General features: G+C 36.7%; 2 protein-coding genes across 2 annotated transcripts in view; one reads left to right on the top strand and one right to left on the bottom strand.

The window, feature by feature from the left end:
* LOC102597378 (nuclear pore complex protein NUP54) overlaps positions 1 to 9,347 on the bottom strand; it is a 17,322-nt gene extending 7,975 nt beyond the window's left edge. Inside the window, exons 1-4 of the mRNA XM_006343103.2 lie at positions 8,851 to 9,347; positions 7,993 to 8,046; positions 7,648 to 7,707; positions 7,427 to 7,537 (exon numbers count right to left, since the gene is read on the bottom strand). Coding sequence (XP_006343165.1) covers positions 7,427 to 7,537; positions 7,648 to 7,707; positions 7,993 to 8,046; positions 8,851 to 9,234 — 609 coding nt within the window. The 5' untranslated portion in view covers positions 9,235 to 9,347. The remainder of the gene's footprint in view (positions 1 to 7,426; positions 7,538 to 7,647; positions 7,708 to 7,992; positions 8,047 to 8,850) is intronic.
* A 1,257-nt stretch (positions 9,348 to 10,604) lies between these two features.
* LOC107059818 (uncharacterized) lies at positions 10,605 to 11,717 on the top strand. The gene is made up of 3 exons (XM_015306827.1): positions 10,605 to 10,892; positions 10,988 to 11,213; positions 11,332 to 11,717. The coding sequence occupies exons 1-3, from the start codon at positions 10,605 to 10,607 to the stop codon at positions 11,715 to 11,717; spliced, it is 900 nt and encodes a 299-aa protein (XP_015162313.1).
* The last annotated feature ends 5,021 nt before the right edge of the window (positions 11,718 to 16,738 follow it).

Genomic DNA, 16,738 nt, shown 5'->3' with positions numbered 1-16,738 from the left:
TTCCGGTCCGGTTCATCCCGGTACCGGTCAACAACCCGGTCAAACCGTCCCGTTCCGGTCCGGTTCCGGTTCGTTCCGGTCCGGTGGTCCCATTCCGGTCCGGTGCCCAGCCTTACTGGCCAGTTATGGAATTTGTTCCTGAGACTTAAAAACATCTCCTAGTCCATGCCAAAGAGAATTTCAGAAGCTCTATATAGCTGGGAAGAAGCAGGGACACAAGCAAAAAATAGAAGTAACCAGAGAATTGTCCCTGTCACTATTTGGTGGACAATATGGAAAGAGAGGAACCTTAAGAGTTTTTGAGAATAGGGAAAATAGTATGCAACAAGTAAAACTGAATTGCATTTTGACTCTTGTGTTTTTGGTGTAATCAAATTTACTCTAATGATATTGTCTCTATCATTGATGTCTTAGGCTCATTATAGGGGATAGGTCGGTATTATTAGAGTTCCTTATGTAAATACGGTTTTCAGTACAACCTATGTACTGTTCTGCAGAAATAGAAACAATTATCATTTTCAAAAAAAAAAAAAAACAATAGCTTTATCTATAACAATAACACAACAGGAAAAGGGGAGCCCATATTGATTCTTAAATCAATTTAAGAAAAGGAAATTCTCAGTTGCAATTCCTTGGGAACCACACTACAAGCAATAGAGCAGCTTGGTATCCTACAAGCATTTAGAGGAAGAGACTTATGAACCATCTGATGGATCCTTCCTACCGGCGATAACCAAGAAGAGAACAGATGGGACAGCCCCCAAACCACTTGCTATGAGAGGTAGAGAAGCAAAATGAGGATACTATTAAACAGGAAGGTCATTCAAAATAGGATTTCTCTCTGAGGTTATGATACAAGCTTTTTAACAAATTGCAACACTAATTCTTGACCTTGGAAAATTGGTACAAAAAGGCACTTTTGAAGGTATCTTGCTTCTCTCGGTTGGTAGCTAAGGAAGCATATCTCACTCAATCTAATATTCAGAAAAAAGGAATGCAACTTTGTGGCAGATGTCTCCTATGTGAAAAGAACCCTGAAGAGGCATGTCAATTATTTTTATTTATTAATAATTGTTAGAAAAGGCATGTCAACTTTTTTCCACTGCAAGTTCACTAACCAGATTTGGCGCATGTTCATTGCAATTTTTGACATGAAATAGACAATGCCCCCACTCCGTTTTAAAATTTTCGCACAGTTGGGAAAGAGTCAAGCTAGACAAGAATGCATACGAGATTTGGGACACCACACCTTTGGTCATTTGATGGACAATTTGGACAGAAAGAAGCAGCTTACTTTTTTAACGCAAAAGGAGGAATATACATAGCCTTAAACTCAGATGTATTTTCCGCTAGCTTTTTGGTGCCACTTGGTTTATGTAAAAGATGTAGATATCAAGTCAGATATGAACGAGGAGTTGCAGATTATGTCATTTAGACACACAATCTTAGGGCCGTCCATTCCATTTGTATTTACCCGTACAAAAAAATAGAAGGAAAAAAAAAGGTAGAGAAGGGAAAAAGGTTACCTCACTCTTGTAGAAGGATGCTTAATTGATAATCCTGGAACTTACTTACAAACGTCGAATCGCAAATCAGTTCTGTAACTAACAAACTTTGCCTCACAGATCAGTTCCTTAACTTACAAACTTTGCCTCACAGCAGAGTTCCATATTTTCTATGAAATATTTTAAGCCAATAAGAAATTTGAAACCTATGGCTTGTTTGTTTCGAAAATAGAACACATTTTCAGATTTCTTTCTGCTTCCAGAAATCAGTGCAATCAGCCAAAAGATGTTTTCTCCAGAAAAGTCCTTGTAGACTTTCAAAAAATGCATGTTGGTCCCTCCCTCTAAACAAATATGGTTTGTTCTTTAATTTTGTCCATTTGACTACTTGTAAATACATTTTTGCTAGAAAATAAACATCTTCAGTCAGATTTAATCTATAAATTTTCACTCATGTGAAAGCATTTAAAATTGTCTTCGGTAAGCTATATCTTCCTACACATGACTGCTTTCCACAATCAATTCTATAAGTATGTTGTTTTTCAGAAATCAATGCCAAAACAAAACCAGTTGTTTAACAATCCAAACATATGCTGGCAAAGATGGGTTGTTCCAAGTGGTATTAAGAGATCCATTCAATAATAGGAAAAGCTTATAGAATAACTATAAACCTAGAATCCTTCGGGGTGGCCCAGTGGTTTGGGCTTGGGACTTCCATGTTGGAGGTCTGAAGTTCGAAACCCCTTGCCAGCGAAAGCAAGGGGTTTGCCTTCTGGGTCGAGCTCGTCACACCGGGATTGCCTAGTGCGGGTTACCTCTCCTATGTGGTTTGCAAGCTCATAGAAGCGGGGGTTTTACCCTGTGCGCACCCAAAGGGTAGTGGCAGCGGATTTCCCTTGTCATCAAAAAAAAAAAAACTATAAACCTAGAGAAGATTCAAGCAATGGCAGAACATCCTCTACCTAGGATGCATTTGGTGTCCAGGAAAGTGTTTCTATAATTTCCAGTTAGTTAGGGTATAAAAGTATGTGAAAATGGTAATTGCAAAAACTGTAAGATACAAATACAACAAAACAAACCCAGTGAAATCTCAATATTTGCTGATGAATATACAACTAAACAAACAAGGAAATCCTATACACGAATGCTTATTGAGGTGGATGTCACCAAGCCAATCCCTACAGAGATTACGGTCATGTATGCACATGGTCAATCATTCCAACAAGTGATTGTGTTTGACTAGAAGCCTGAGTATTGTGAAGGTTGTATGATGGTGGGACATAACTGTTACAAGGATAAGCCCAAGCAAGTTGGCCAACGAAGGCCAAAACAAACTCATCCACCAGCCAAACAGAAACAACCAAAACTGATTCCTACTTGGCTACCCAGAGAAACAAATGTTCAGAACCATCCGAGGCTACAAGAAAATCCATCAACCTCATTGCAGCAAGGTGACGGGCATACCAAATCCAAAGAGGCAATACAGGAGAATGTGGTGTTTACACCAGTGATTGATAGAAGGAAGCAGGCAGACAAGGTCAACACTACTTTGCCTGATAGTAGTGACCTAACGAGCTATGCTCTAGCTATATAACTACCCACAAAGAATGGTCTTGAACCCTTGCAACCTATAGCAGATGTGATGGCAAACCCTCCACCTCCTGATATAGGAGGAGGCACATCCACGAATATTTAAATGTCTTGGCTAGTGTGGAATGTAAAGGGTACTAATAAAAGGTATAAGCAAAAGGAATTGAGTAGGTATATAAAGGACAATCATATAAAGCTAGTATGCTCTATAGAAACTAGAGTTGAGATGAATTACGCAACGTCTATAGTTCAAAGAATAACTCCTGTCTGGAACATGATACACAATTATACCAATGCTATGAATAGAAGAATCTGGATAGTATGGGATGAGAATGTTTATCAAGTTGAAGATCTTACACAAGGTGCCCAATATCTTCATTGTGCAGTGCTTAGTAGAGACAAGAAGATTGACTGTTGTATGACTGTGGTGCATGGCTTTAACTCTATAGAACAGAGGAGAACTTTATGGAGTGAACTAAGGAATCTGGCAACTCAATGCAATAAACCTTGGCTTGTATGGGGAGACTTCAACGCTCTTCTACAAAGTCAAGATAGATTGTATGGTGCCCCAGTAACAAGGGCTGAAACCAGTGGTTTGGGCTTGGGACCTCCATGTTGAAGGTCTCAAGTTCGAAACCCCTTGCTTGCGAAAGCAAGGGGTTTGCCTTCTGGGTCGAGCTCGTCGCACCGGGTTTGCCTAGTGCGGGTTACCTCTCCTATGTGGTTTGCGAGCTATTGCATAGGAGCGGGGATTTTACCCTGTGCGCATCCAAAGGGTAGCGGCTGCGAGTTTCCCTTGTCATAAAAAAAAAAAAAAATGTGTTCAAGATCTATTATTAAATGAGGTGATGTGGAAAGGAGAATTTTATTCATGGTCGAACAAACAACTTGGATCAGCCAAAATATTTAGTAGACTGGACAGGGCAATGGGGAATGATGAATGGATGCTACAGTATGGCCAACTTGTGCCGGACTTCAGATTGCCACACATTTCAGATCACACACCTATCGTCCTGGAGATGAAAATGACTACACTCAACATTAAAGTTCCATTCAGTCGGTTCTTTAATATGTGGACACAACATGAGACATTTCTTCCGTGCAAAGAAGCTAGACTGGTAGGTTTCCAAGGTTTGGCAAAAGTTGAAGGAGTTGAAACCTCATCTTACCCAGTTGAACAATACAAATTACAAAGGAGTAACGGAGAAGATCCATCACCTCAAGAATACATTACAACTCACACAGCTGAAACTCTCTTCACAGTATACTGATGCTATAGCACTGGAAGAAAAGGATCTTTTGATCCAACAAGAGAAATGGAGCAATATAGAGGAGAGCATCAAACAAAAAAAATCTAGAGCTATGTGGATTAAATTGGGAGACTCAAATACTAAGTATTTTACAGCAATGAAAGAAAGAAGACACAAGAAATAGATTGTCGGGCTTACTTCAGCAAATGGAGAAAAAAATGTGGATCCGGATGCAATTCAAAATGAGATTATAACATTTTACAAGTCTTTAATGGGAACTGCTCTATTAAGCACAACTGCAGTCAGCAAGAGTATTATGAAGCAGGGAGCAACACTGAATCACTCTCAAGTCTCAACAAATGGCCTCGTGTATAGAGGTTACTAAGATGAAAGTTAATGATGTACTATGTTCTATTGGTAATGATAAGGCTCCAGGAGTTGATGGCCTGGCCAGTGATCAAACAGGATGTTTATGCAGCAGTTAAAGAGTTCTTTCTTACTGGAAAGTTACACAAATAAGTGAATTGTACTGTAGTTACACTGTTGCCCAAAGTTCCCAATACCTCCAATATAAGGGAGTATAGTCCCATAGCATGTTGTACAGTCCTATACAAACTCATAGCAAAAGTGTTGGCAAATAGAATCCATCAGGTGATAGCAACTGTGATCTCAGAAACGCAGGCTGGATTTATACCAGGGAGAAAAGTGCAGATAACATTATGATCTAGTCAAGGCCTATAACAGGAAGAATATCTCACCCAGATGTATGATAAAGGTAGATATCCAATTAGCTTATGATACTGTTGATTGGAAATACATAGAACAAATAATGTCAACATTGGGATTTCCTCTCAAATTCATAGGTTGGGTGATGCAATGTGTAAGTATTGTCTCTAATTCTTTCTTGATTAATGGGGAACTAACAAAACCTTTTGAGGCAGCTCGAGGACTACAGCAAGAGGATCCAGTGTCCCCCTTTTTGTTTGCTATGGTCATGGAATATCTTAGTAGGAACCTAAATGACTTATCCAATCACAAGTTATTCAAATACCACCCTATGTGCAATAGGCTCAAGATCACACATTTAAGCTTTGCAGATGACACCTCCTCATGTTTGCAAGAGGTGACAAAAATATCAGTTCAACTACTCCACGACAAGTTCACTGTGTTCACAGTAGCTTTCGGATTGAAAGCTAACTTGTCTAAAAGTGCTATATATTTTGGAGGAGTATCCGGTACTATAATGTCTCAAATCCAACAAACTCTAGAATACAGTCACGGGGTCTTACCTTTTCGATATCTTGGTATACCTTTGTCCACCAAGAAACTCAATCTTATCCAATGGCAGCCATTGATTGATCAAATAGTAGCAAAAATATCTTCCTGGAAAGCTAAAAAAAACTATCCTATGCAGGGAGAGTCCAGCTTGTTAAGACAGTTATTTTTGGGATTCAAGCATACTGGGCACAACTTTTTGTGATACCAACGAAGGTGATGAAAGCAATCCAAGCCTACTGTAGGAGTTTTATATGGTCAGGAGTCAACAGCATAACTAACAAGGCCCTAGTCTCTAGGGAGAAGATGTGTACACCAAAGGTGGCTAGAGGATTAAACTTGGTGAACTTAAAGGTATGGAACAAAGCAGCAATTCTAAGGATGTGTTGGGATATAGAGAAGAAGCAGGATAGACTTTGGATCAAGTGGATACACAGTTATTACATCAATGGCTAAAATATGGAAGCTCTCAGGTTCCTGCTCAAGCTTGTTGGATGGTTAAAAAAGTTTTTGGAGCAAAGGATCACCTACATGTACTGCATCATGCTATTGATGGCAAGAGAAGCAAGTTAAGGCAAGCCTATAATCAAATGCTAGGTAATTGTCCAAAGGTTGATTGGAGAGGTCTCATATGTCGCAACTTAGCAAGACCTAAAGCCATTTTTATCTTATGGCTGCAAATCCAGAACACTCCTACAACAGATAGGTTGCTGAAATGGAGAATGCAAGTAGATCCTAAATGTGTTATGTGTAAGCAGGAAGATGAAACATTAAGGCAAGCCTATAATCAAATGCTAGGTAATTGTCCAAAGGTTGATTGGAGAGGTCTCATATGTCGCAACTTAGCAAGACCTAAAGCCATTTTTATCTTATGGCTGCAAATCCAGAACACTCCTACAACAGATAGGTTGCTGAAATGGAGAATGCAAGTAGATCCTAAATGTGTTATGTGTAAGCAGGAAGATGAAACAAGAGATCACTTATTTTTTTGAGTGTGCATTTTGCCAACTCCTTATGGAGGAGATTACTCCAATGGACAACTATCAGTCAACCTCCAAGCACTACTTGGAATGCAATGCAGCAGCGGATCATCCAGAAGACCAAAGGGAAAAGCCACCAAGCCCAGGTACTACAACTAGTATACACAGAATTTATCCATGTCATCTAGAAGGAGAGGAACAATAGAGTTTTTGAGAAGACAGAGACTAAAATAGAGGATATTGCTTGTAGAATAGCTTGTGTTTGTTGTGTTAGAACTACTGTCCGAGCCAGGCTTTTATTTAATAGATAGATGTAGCTTTTAATTCTCTAAGTTTGTAAGCAGACTGCAGATATTGAGATAACCAGTTGATGAGTAGACTGGTTTAGCTTTGTAATTATCTACTTTGGTGATTAATAAAATCCTAATTACCAAAAAAAAAAAAAAGAAATCCCACTAAGTGGAGTCTAGGAAGGGTAGAGTGTAGCAGACCATATCACTCCTCTCCGGGGTAGAGAGGCTGTTTCCGAAAGACACTCAAGCAAATCATAGCCAAAAAAAAAGCAAATCAAAGCAATAATTAAAACAAAAAAACATGATATCAAATAAGAGTTGGGATTTATAAAAGAAATTGACTTCTGTGCATGACAGTGTGAGGGGAGGAAGTTACTTTTCCCATTTTGGTGAAAATAAGTTTTCTTAAGAAAAACATTTTCCAGATTTTGCAGTACTAGAATACTGGAAACATTCTCCTTAAGGAATACATTTCCCTCCAAATCGCTTTCTATCATACCAAAAACATTCCTAAGTGATTAATTTCAAGGTACCTTGAGCCGTTGGGAAAGATCCTTGAAGCCGTGAACAAGTTGAGGCCACAGGCGCTCACGGTCAGTACTCTCCATGCCTTCAAGTTTGCCCATTGCCTCTGCCCACATTATCTGGCAATGCAAACTAATTTATCGCATTTACATAATACTCTCAGCAAGAAACAAGCAATGATGCCAGGATGCCTACACTGAAATGAAAAATTTTAACATATCAAACTCACATCAGATACCCCTGCAGGTTTCGTCCTATATTGAGGTTCCGTCACACTGCACAAAAGATGCTGCAAAACAACCATAAGTGCAAATAAATGAGAAGAATATAAGCGCTCTATACACATCCAAAAGATGGAAGCCCTCCAACCATAATCTATTAACAACTGACAGATCATAACAAAAACCAAGTTCATAAATATCTTCACAATGCTAGTGAATGGCTCGAATAAAATAGATAAGCAATTCAGTGACTGCTTCACAAGTGACAATATACTATTGTGTTATCTTAGATTTTTCATTTGATTCACTCACCTCTTCAATATAACCTAGCCTAGTAGGAAAAGAGAACAAACCTTGAAAGCATATTTAGGGTTACCAGGCTCCTCCTTGTACGCATCAACAATTGCCTGAAACAGATGTGCACAGACAACTATAAGGAAACGAGTTCAAGTTGTAGTAGTCACTCCATAAATAAGGATTGATTGATCACCTGAATAAAATGGTAAGTAACCTGCTATCCAAAGGAAAGACATTCTAACTAAACGAGCATTTGTTTTAAGAAGAAGACCCAGACTACCAACCCTTGGATAGCCACAGTTAAGGACAGCTCCTTGTTGGTGGCTTCAATATTCTTTCAAAAAAAGTTATTCCCAGGTCTTCCTTATTATCACGATTGAAATATTTTTTAAGACGATTTGAAGAAAATGTCCAGAGTTGCCTACTTTTATATCTAAAATCAGGAGTTTAAGAGCTTCAGATAATATTTTAATTTCTAGTGTCTGTGTTTCTTGCTTATTTGAAACCATATGAGGCTTTCTTCAATCAGCAGGGGAAGCCTGACGGGGCTTGATTAACTACTAAAAGTGCTTTACACTGTTAGTAATTGTTCAATCCAACTAAGCTCCCTTCATCAGATATTTGTGTTATTCATATACGTAAATTAAATTAAAACACACATGTATATTCTATATTATTAAAATACTTAAAACAAGAAAAGTTTCTGTAAGAATGGTTTGCATACTCCTGCCGTCCGGGGTCTATTATCTCCTTTCATATATTTTTTTCAAATGAAACATCTTCCCAGAAAAAAACCCACCCGCACCCAGTCAGGTCAGGTAGCCATGGCTTGATGAAATATATTGTTGTTGTGCACATAAAGAGATATACTTAGGATTGTGATGTGCACAAAGATTTGAGAGTAAAGAAATTACTTGTATATCCCTATCAGCGAGAGAAAAGGGGAGTGGAGCCACGGGAGCCATCTGAGTAGTCAACTGAGCATTTGCAAATGGAAAGGAAGTACCAAATGGACTGGATTGGGCCTGTGTAGCAGTACTCAAGGGTGTGGAAAAGCTGAAAGGGGACAAACTCTGAGGTGTTTGAAAGAAGGAAGTTTGTTGCTGTTGATGTGGCTGTGGCTGTGCCTGCTGTGAAAATGGTGTTGAAAATAGTGTCGATCCAAAACCAGTGCCAAATGATGAAGTTGACGGCGTGCCGAATGCTGGGGTTGATGAAGGTGTGCCGAATGCTGGGGTTGACGAAGGTGTGCCGAATGATGGAGTACCGAAGGCGGAGGAGGGCTTAGCTCCGAACATTGTTGCAGTGGTGGAGATGGTGAGAAAGGACAAACCCTAGGTTAGCTTAGGGAGTAACTAAGAATTTCAACGCATTTGCCGCCATTTTCTTTTGGCCTCAATAATTAATTAAGATGTTGAAGACCGAATAATTAAAATTGTTTATTTTTATAATATATGATTAAATAATATTTTATTTTATTTCTAAATTATTAATGAACATAATAAAAAAGATTAGAAATGTCTTTAATATTGATGATGTTAATACTCTCATTATTCTAACTCTCGAGAAGTCATAATACATAAATATGACCATTAACTTGGCGTCATCTGACAATTATGACATTTAACTTTGAGTGTGCACAAATAGACACTTAAACTTGTATAAAATTGAACAAATAAACACATTCGTCCTACATGCCACCCTACGAGGCAATTTTGTGTCCAACATGGCGTCCTACCTGTATTATGTCATGTAGAACACATGTGTCTACTTGTTTAATGTTATACAAGTCTAAGGAGCCATTTGGTAGGATGTATTAATTAAAATAGTCCTTGGATTAAAATTTAATCCTCCTAATACAATGTTTGGTTACACAATTCAACTCAAACATACCTAATACATGGATAACTTAATACATCATATGTGGTCTTATCTAATACCAAGGATATCTAGGGATTACTAATCCCAGGTTTACTATTACTTGGATAAGGAAACGAAATGACTGAATTGCCCCTCAATTTCTGTATACATCCTTTAGAATTGGTAAAGAATTCACGCTATTCTGCTTTTTGGCGCCTTTCCTTTTTCTCTCGCAGTCTTTTCTCTTCTTTGGCTATGGAGAAGGCGTAGCGTGTAGGGTTAATTTCTGAACAACATCGTCACTATTAGCCGTGTAGGGTTTATACAGGTTTGAACTTTTTTCTTTTCTTCTTTTCTTCTTTTCTTCTTTTCTTCTTTTCTTTCGTTCTTGTTCCCAAATGGTTGTAAATAGGTGAATTGAAATGTGCTTGCAAATTAATTAGTATTTTGTGGGTTGAAAGTTTCTGAACAACATCGTCACTATTAGTATTTATGCTTAAAATTTATAGATTTCTGTTCATATTGTGTGTATTGATTTTGTCTAATTTTTATGAAAAACTTAGGTGTTATTATGGATCTTCAACATCTTTCGAGTATTTATTATATTATTCTTGAGGAGATAATGTGCCAACAATTTCTTGTAGTCCTTATTTGCCTTTTTATGGCAATTCATGGTCATTCACTAAGAAGACAATACAGAAATGTGCACGAGATTAGGTACCGTATGAGCGTCCAAATACCAAAAGTTATTTCTCACTTAAATTGTATCATAAATGATAGTGACATTGTATGTATCGACAAGTTAAGAATGGATAGAAATGCCTTTCATAATTTAGTTCTATTAACTAAGGATGTCGGAGGTTTGACTGATGGTAAATATATGTCAAGTAGTGAAAAGCTAGCAATGTTCTTAAACATCTTGGCTCATCACGAGAAGAATAGATCTATCAAGGTCGATTATATTAGATCTGGATGGAGCGTAAGTCAAGCTTTTGATGAATTCTTGAGAGCTATACTCAAACTAACTCCATTGTTCCTTTTCAATCCTAAACCGATCCTTGAGGATGAGATTGAAGATCGATGGAAATGGTTTAAGGTAGGTGAGATTAATTTTAGCATTTGTATATGACTAAATAATGTAATTTTACTAAGAATTCGTTTTAGTGCGAGATAACTCTATATTTTTTATAGGGTTGTTTAGGTGCACTAGATGGTACTTACATTCACATTAGAGTTCCATCTGAGTACAAACCAAGATACAAGACAAGGAAGGGAGATATAGCTACTAATGTATTGGGAGTTTGTGATAGAAATCTCAATTTTACTTATGTGTTACCTGGTTGGGAAGGATCATCTGATGATGGTCGTGTATTACGAGATACTGTAGTGTGGCGCAATGGTTTAAAAATTCCCGAGGGTATGCCATGTATATATGCATATAAGAACACCAAAAGAATGATGTATTTAATTTTTTGAGAAGGTAACTGTACATGAAAAGAATAGAAAAGTAACTAAATTTTATGTTTATATTATAGGTAATTATTATTTATGTGATGGAGGATATACAAATGGAAAAGGTTTTCTTTCACCTTACCGAGGGTATAGATATTGCTTAAGGGATTGGCAAGGTGACAACCCCCCGCCTCGATGTCGAGAAGAACTTTTTAATATGAAGCATGCTAGGGCTCGTAATGTTATCGAAAGGGCGTTTGGTCTCTTGAAAGGGCGTTGGGGAATTCTTAGGAGCTCTTCGTGGTACTCTGTTAAAGTTCATAACAGAATTATAAGTGCTTGTTGTTTGATTCACAACTATATCCGTAGAGAGATGGATGTGGATCCTTTAGACATGGATATGGAAGAACAGGTTGAGAAATCTGAACATATTGCTGTTGTTGAATCGTCTGAAGAGTGGACCACTTAGAGGGATGAGTTGGCTCAATCAATGTGGAATGCAAGATCTAATCAGTGATGACACGTTAAGTTTTTTTTGCGATGAATTTAGCTAGCTTGGGCTTTTAAGGTTGGCCTTTTATCAAAAGTTAGAATCTCTCTTCTGTTTCAGTGATCTAGTGATATTATACTAGTTAATTGGGAGTCTTGAATCCTTTTTGTAACTTTTGGCATATGCTATTATGAAATTTGTGGTTTTCTTAATATGTTGTAATTATTACTCTTCATCACTTCCTCTACTAGTAAAATTTGACTTAATTTTACAACTCCAATCTCCTAAAACTAAAAGAACCCTGCAAACACTAGTGCAGATTATAATTTCTGAAAGTTGATAGAGGAAAAGAAAACTAAATGATAAGTATGCATATAGAGAGAAAGGAATTAGTATTGCTCTTCCTATCTTTGATTTCCAGCAACCATGAAGATGGTCATTAGAGAAAGGAACAAATTGATAACGTCTACATAAAAGGCTATAGAGAAAGGAACTTACCTATGTATTGTAGACAATGTATCCACATGAAGCTAGTCAGTTTCTCGACATAATTTCACTTGTGAATGTTTGCATGACCACCTGTTGAATGCAATATCTTTTAAGCTACTAATCTGGAGAGCCAACCACTTCCTTAATATATCAGTTTCTCCTACATTTTGTTTTTTTATATCAAGTGTTTCTAGAATCAGTTCTTAAGTTCATGATAAGGTTATAGATTTGTTCAACTATTTAATGTGTGCATTATTGTTATTATCATTATTATTTTCTTCCTGTTTATTTTTATAATCTATTCCACAAGAATATAAAGGCAAAATGAGCAGTCAAACATCTTCCCACACATCAAAAAGATCAAGAAATTTAACTCCTTCGACTAGAAGGACATGGACTGCAATAGAAGAACGAACTCTTATAGATGGATTAAAAGAGTTATGTGTTAATGATTGGAGAGATGATAATGGAACCTTCAAGCCAGGATACCTAAAGGAATTAGAATGTTATTTATGTGAACATCATCCTAACAACGGATTGAAAGGTGAACCACATGTCTTATCTAAAATAAGATATTGGAAGAAATGTTATGCAAGTATAGCTATCTAAAGAGTCGAAGTGGATTGGGATTTCAATACAATGATGGAGCTATAATAGTTGATGATCCCAAATTTTGGGATGACTTCCTAAAGGTAATTAATACTTTATTAAAGTTATTTTAATTTTTACACTATCTGCCTGATGCTTTTAATTGTTTAGATCTGCACTTCTTCACTAGTAAGTGAATTTGTTGAATATGTTTCATGTGGACTGTCTACGACTATCTCTAGAAAAGTAAGCGTGCTTCTGCATCCACTTCAATAATATCCATCATACTAGCCTTGTGTTCTCACGGATAAACAAATGAATGATCTTGTTTCAGACTTTACTCTCCTTGTGTTCTAAATTTATGGACAGAAGTTGCGGGTAAATACTCGATTTGCCCTCAACTATAAACATTGATAGGGGATAACTACCCACCAATCTCGGCTATATTTGTCTTGTTCCAGAGTTGAATGTTGGTAAGGTTCAAGTCAACTACTGCTTTGGGAGTGCACACCATGTCCCGGGCCACCAAAGCCTTTCTCTATATGTATTAGTGTCAACCCAAACATAGCTGCTACAGTGAGCATTAATAAGTCTTTTAGCTTGAATACTGAAAAGTTGTGTCCAATAAATTTAGATTTCAAAGATACCGATTGCACAACTTAGAGAGCTTTTTAGTTGTTCATGATTATAATTATGTATTTATATGTGTGTTCTCTGAAAGAGTTATTAACTGAGTAATATTATATCGCTTTGTTTTATTTTGTGATTATTTTCTAGGTTGATCCAAATGCCAAAAACATGAATACGAAAAAATGGCCGATGTTTGTGGATTGGGAGGAAATCTTTGGCAAGGATAGAGCAACAGGGGAGTTTGCAGAAGGCCCATTAGATGTTGTTGAGGAAATTCAAAGGAGTCATTCCTCACTACTGTTTAACGATATGAGTTTGGGATTTCCTATTGATCTTGATGGCGATGAAGAAGCTGGTTCTAGTCATAGATCTAATGTGACTACGGGAGAAGCTAGAAATGCTACTGGAGCTACTACATTTCCTAAAGCATCTTAAAATGAAAATGCTGGAGCATTTGAACCTGAAGAAGCTTTCCTCACTACTGTTTAACGATATGAGTTTGGGATTTCCTATTGATCTTGATGGCGATGAAGAAGCTGGTTCTAGTCATAGATCTAATGTGACTACGGGAGAAGCTAGAAATGCTACTGGAGCTACTACATTTCCTAAAGCATCTTAAAATGAAAATGCTGGAGCATTTGAACCTGAAGAAGCTGGATCTCAACAAACCAATAAACAAGGTGAGTATACCAAAATGTCGTCTAATGTCAATGAAAAGGAGAAATGCAAGAAAAGAAAAAAGATCCCGGAGAATGATTCAGAGATATTTCTTAAGGGTATGGTTGAGGTTATAAAAAACTTTACTGATAGTCAAGACAAACGAATGGGTGCCTTGATTGACAAGATTGGAAATCGTGACCAATCTGATCTTCGTGATCAAATTTATTCCATCATTGAATCCCCTATATTTGAGTTGTACTCCACAGAGCAACGCATCAAAGCAACAATGGTTCTTTGTGATGATGTCAAAAAGATGGAATTATTTATACGCATGGGTGAACTTGAGCGTCAAACTATGATGTTTATGATCATCAATGATAAACTTTAAAGTACCGTAGACTTCAAGATAAATGGAGAGTCCATTTTGCTATTTTTGCTTAACTGAAGACCTTCAAAGGTTTGATTGCAATGTTACTTTTTGATACCTCTGTTATGTCCTATATTGAAAATGGCTGGCGTAAGACGGACACGAGGATAATAGCTTTTGTGTAACTAGAATCTATGAAAAAACTTGAATGTGGTGTCACTTGTGATAAACTGAAATGATGTATGTAAATGTGCAAGGTTCATACAGTCATTTCGAACAAAACTGGCACTTTGACGTGCAACCAAAAATAGACTTTGGATTCATCTTGAAACAGTTGAAAGAAACCTCAAACCTGCAATAAAGGGGTTTGTCTTTGGATTATGCAGCATTGTCTATGATAGATTAGCAAAGAAAATGTTTGAAGTTTTATATAGGCTTGCAACTTCTTACTACCGGCCATTTGTCCTGCTTTCATCAAAGTGATATGATTGCGTTCGTATTCAAGTCCTATCAGTAGCCTTCCTTACTTACATACTGAGTATGTTCTGTGCAACATTGTAGGAGACAAACAATAAATAGTCACACTTTATTCATTAGAATTTCATAATTATAAAAAAAGAATCATTAGGTATTTGCTTAAAGCTAGTTATTACTGGCACTTGCAAGATGTTATTTCAATGCAGCTTAAGAACTAGGAGAAGAATTGGAGAGTTGCATATCTGTTATCCATCAAATTCTAAAGGCTGCTTTGGTTTATGACAAATGAAGTTTTACAATGTTCAATATTTGGGATAGAGACAATGTAGCAGGAAAGCTTCAGGTTCAGCTTGCTCATGTTGCTTAATTTTACTAACTTTATGTGAAGCTATGATCAAACTATATTTCTTTTAACATTAGAAACTTCTGCTGCTGTCCACACTACTTGAACTTTAGTTTTATTTTATATTTTCTTGTTTTCTTAAGAGAGGAGGGAGGTACGCCTTGGTCGGGGTACTTAAAATAACATCTTCTCGTTTATGACTTGAGACTTCCTCAAGTGATTTAAATTTGTTAAGCACTTCGTATTCAAGTTTTAAACGTAATAAATATGGTAATTACATGAAATAGATAACATAATAATTCAAGGGTAAAATTGGAACAAAGTTTTTTTTTTTAAGAGTTCTAAGCCAAACACAAGATTTGAATAAGCAATAAACCAAACACTGGATAAAAAATAATCCCTGCATTGCTAATCCCTGCATTGCTAATCCCTGCGTTACTAATCCCTGCGTTACTCATTTTTGTACCAAACGACCCCTAAGTGTCTACTTGTGCACCACTCAAAGTTAGAGGGCATACTTGTCCACTAACGCCAAGTTAAGGATCATGTTTATGTATTATGCCTTCAGAATCCACCATGAAGATTTAGATTTCACTAAATTATACGGTATAAACTCAAATTTCATATCATTATATAAACTCAAATTTCAAAGATAAAAAGAAGAAATTGATTCAATTTTAAATTTGATTGTTTTCTCAATTCCAAGAAAGAATTTAATCGCCTACACTCATTAAGAGATCCATTATTTTTACCATCGTAATTCGATAAAAGATCAACACTGTCAAAATGATAGTGGGTGGGTTTTTCAAATCTTATTCATGGGTATTTTTCATGTGTTGATCTTTGATTCATTTTTATTTGATGTGATTTTTTTTGTCATAGATTTTAAGTATATTTTCTTTGGCAAATGGAGAAGTGATGATTGAAAAGAAACATGGTCAATAGTAGAGATTGTATCATGCTTTCCATGTTTTAGAGGTTGAATGGTAATTTATTTATTTCACTGATCCAATTATAGAAAATGGGTGATTTGACTTCTACGAAAAAAATAAAAGTTGGAGAAAGATAACTTGAAGGGACAAGTTAAGAAATTCTTAATAATAGATAATTTGGATTTGTACGGGGAGGAAAAAGCTTGAGAAGAAGAGAAGTTTTAATGAAGAATTTAATATTAAAATGAAAAAGAAAGAAGAGGGTCTACGAAGGTAGCAAATGGGCTATATCAAACTCTCATGCCCAGTAACCCATGTATGGTATTTAAAACGTCTTCCTAGTTATATTGCGAATCTTTTAGATAAACCTCTTAAATGAATATCCAGACTATGTTGAGGGTCTGAGCGAATCAGATGTGAATCAGATATATTAAGTGATTAGATCTTAAAAAAAACAAATGCACTTAATGGACTGAGATCTGAACCATTCAGATTCCGACTTTCATTAAGTGCA

The sequence above is a fragment of the Solanum tuberosum genome, unplaced genomic scaffold (assembly GCF_000226075.1).
Source record: "Solanum tuberosum cultivar DM 1-3 516 R44 unplaced genomic scaffold, SolTub_3.0 scf00038, whole genome shotgun sequence".
In the NCBI taxonomy this organism is placed as follows: domain Eukaryota; kingdom Viridiplantae; phylum Streptophyta; class Magnoliopsida; order Solanales; family Solanaceae; genus Solanum; species Solanum tuberosum.
This window is presented reverse-complemented; position numbering and strand designations above follow the sequence as displayed.

Coding starts and splice junctions, on each gene's coding strand:
- LOC107059818 (XM_015306827.1), top strand. CDS start 10,605: ATGGATAGAAATGCCTTTCATAATTTAGTTCTATTAACTAAGGATGTC. Junction 10,893..10,987: donor ATCGATGGAAATGGTTTAAG/GTAGGTGAGATT, acceptor TATTTTTTATAG/GGTTGTTTAGGTGCACTAGA. Junction 11,214..11,331: donor TGGTTTAAAAATTCCCGAGG/GTATGCCATGTA, acceptor TTTATATTATAG/GTAATTATTATTTATGTGAT.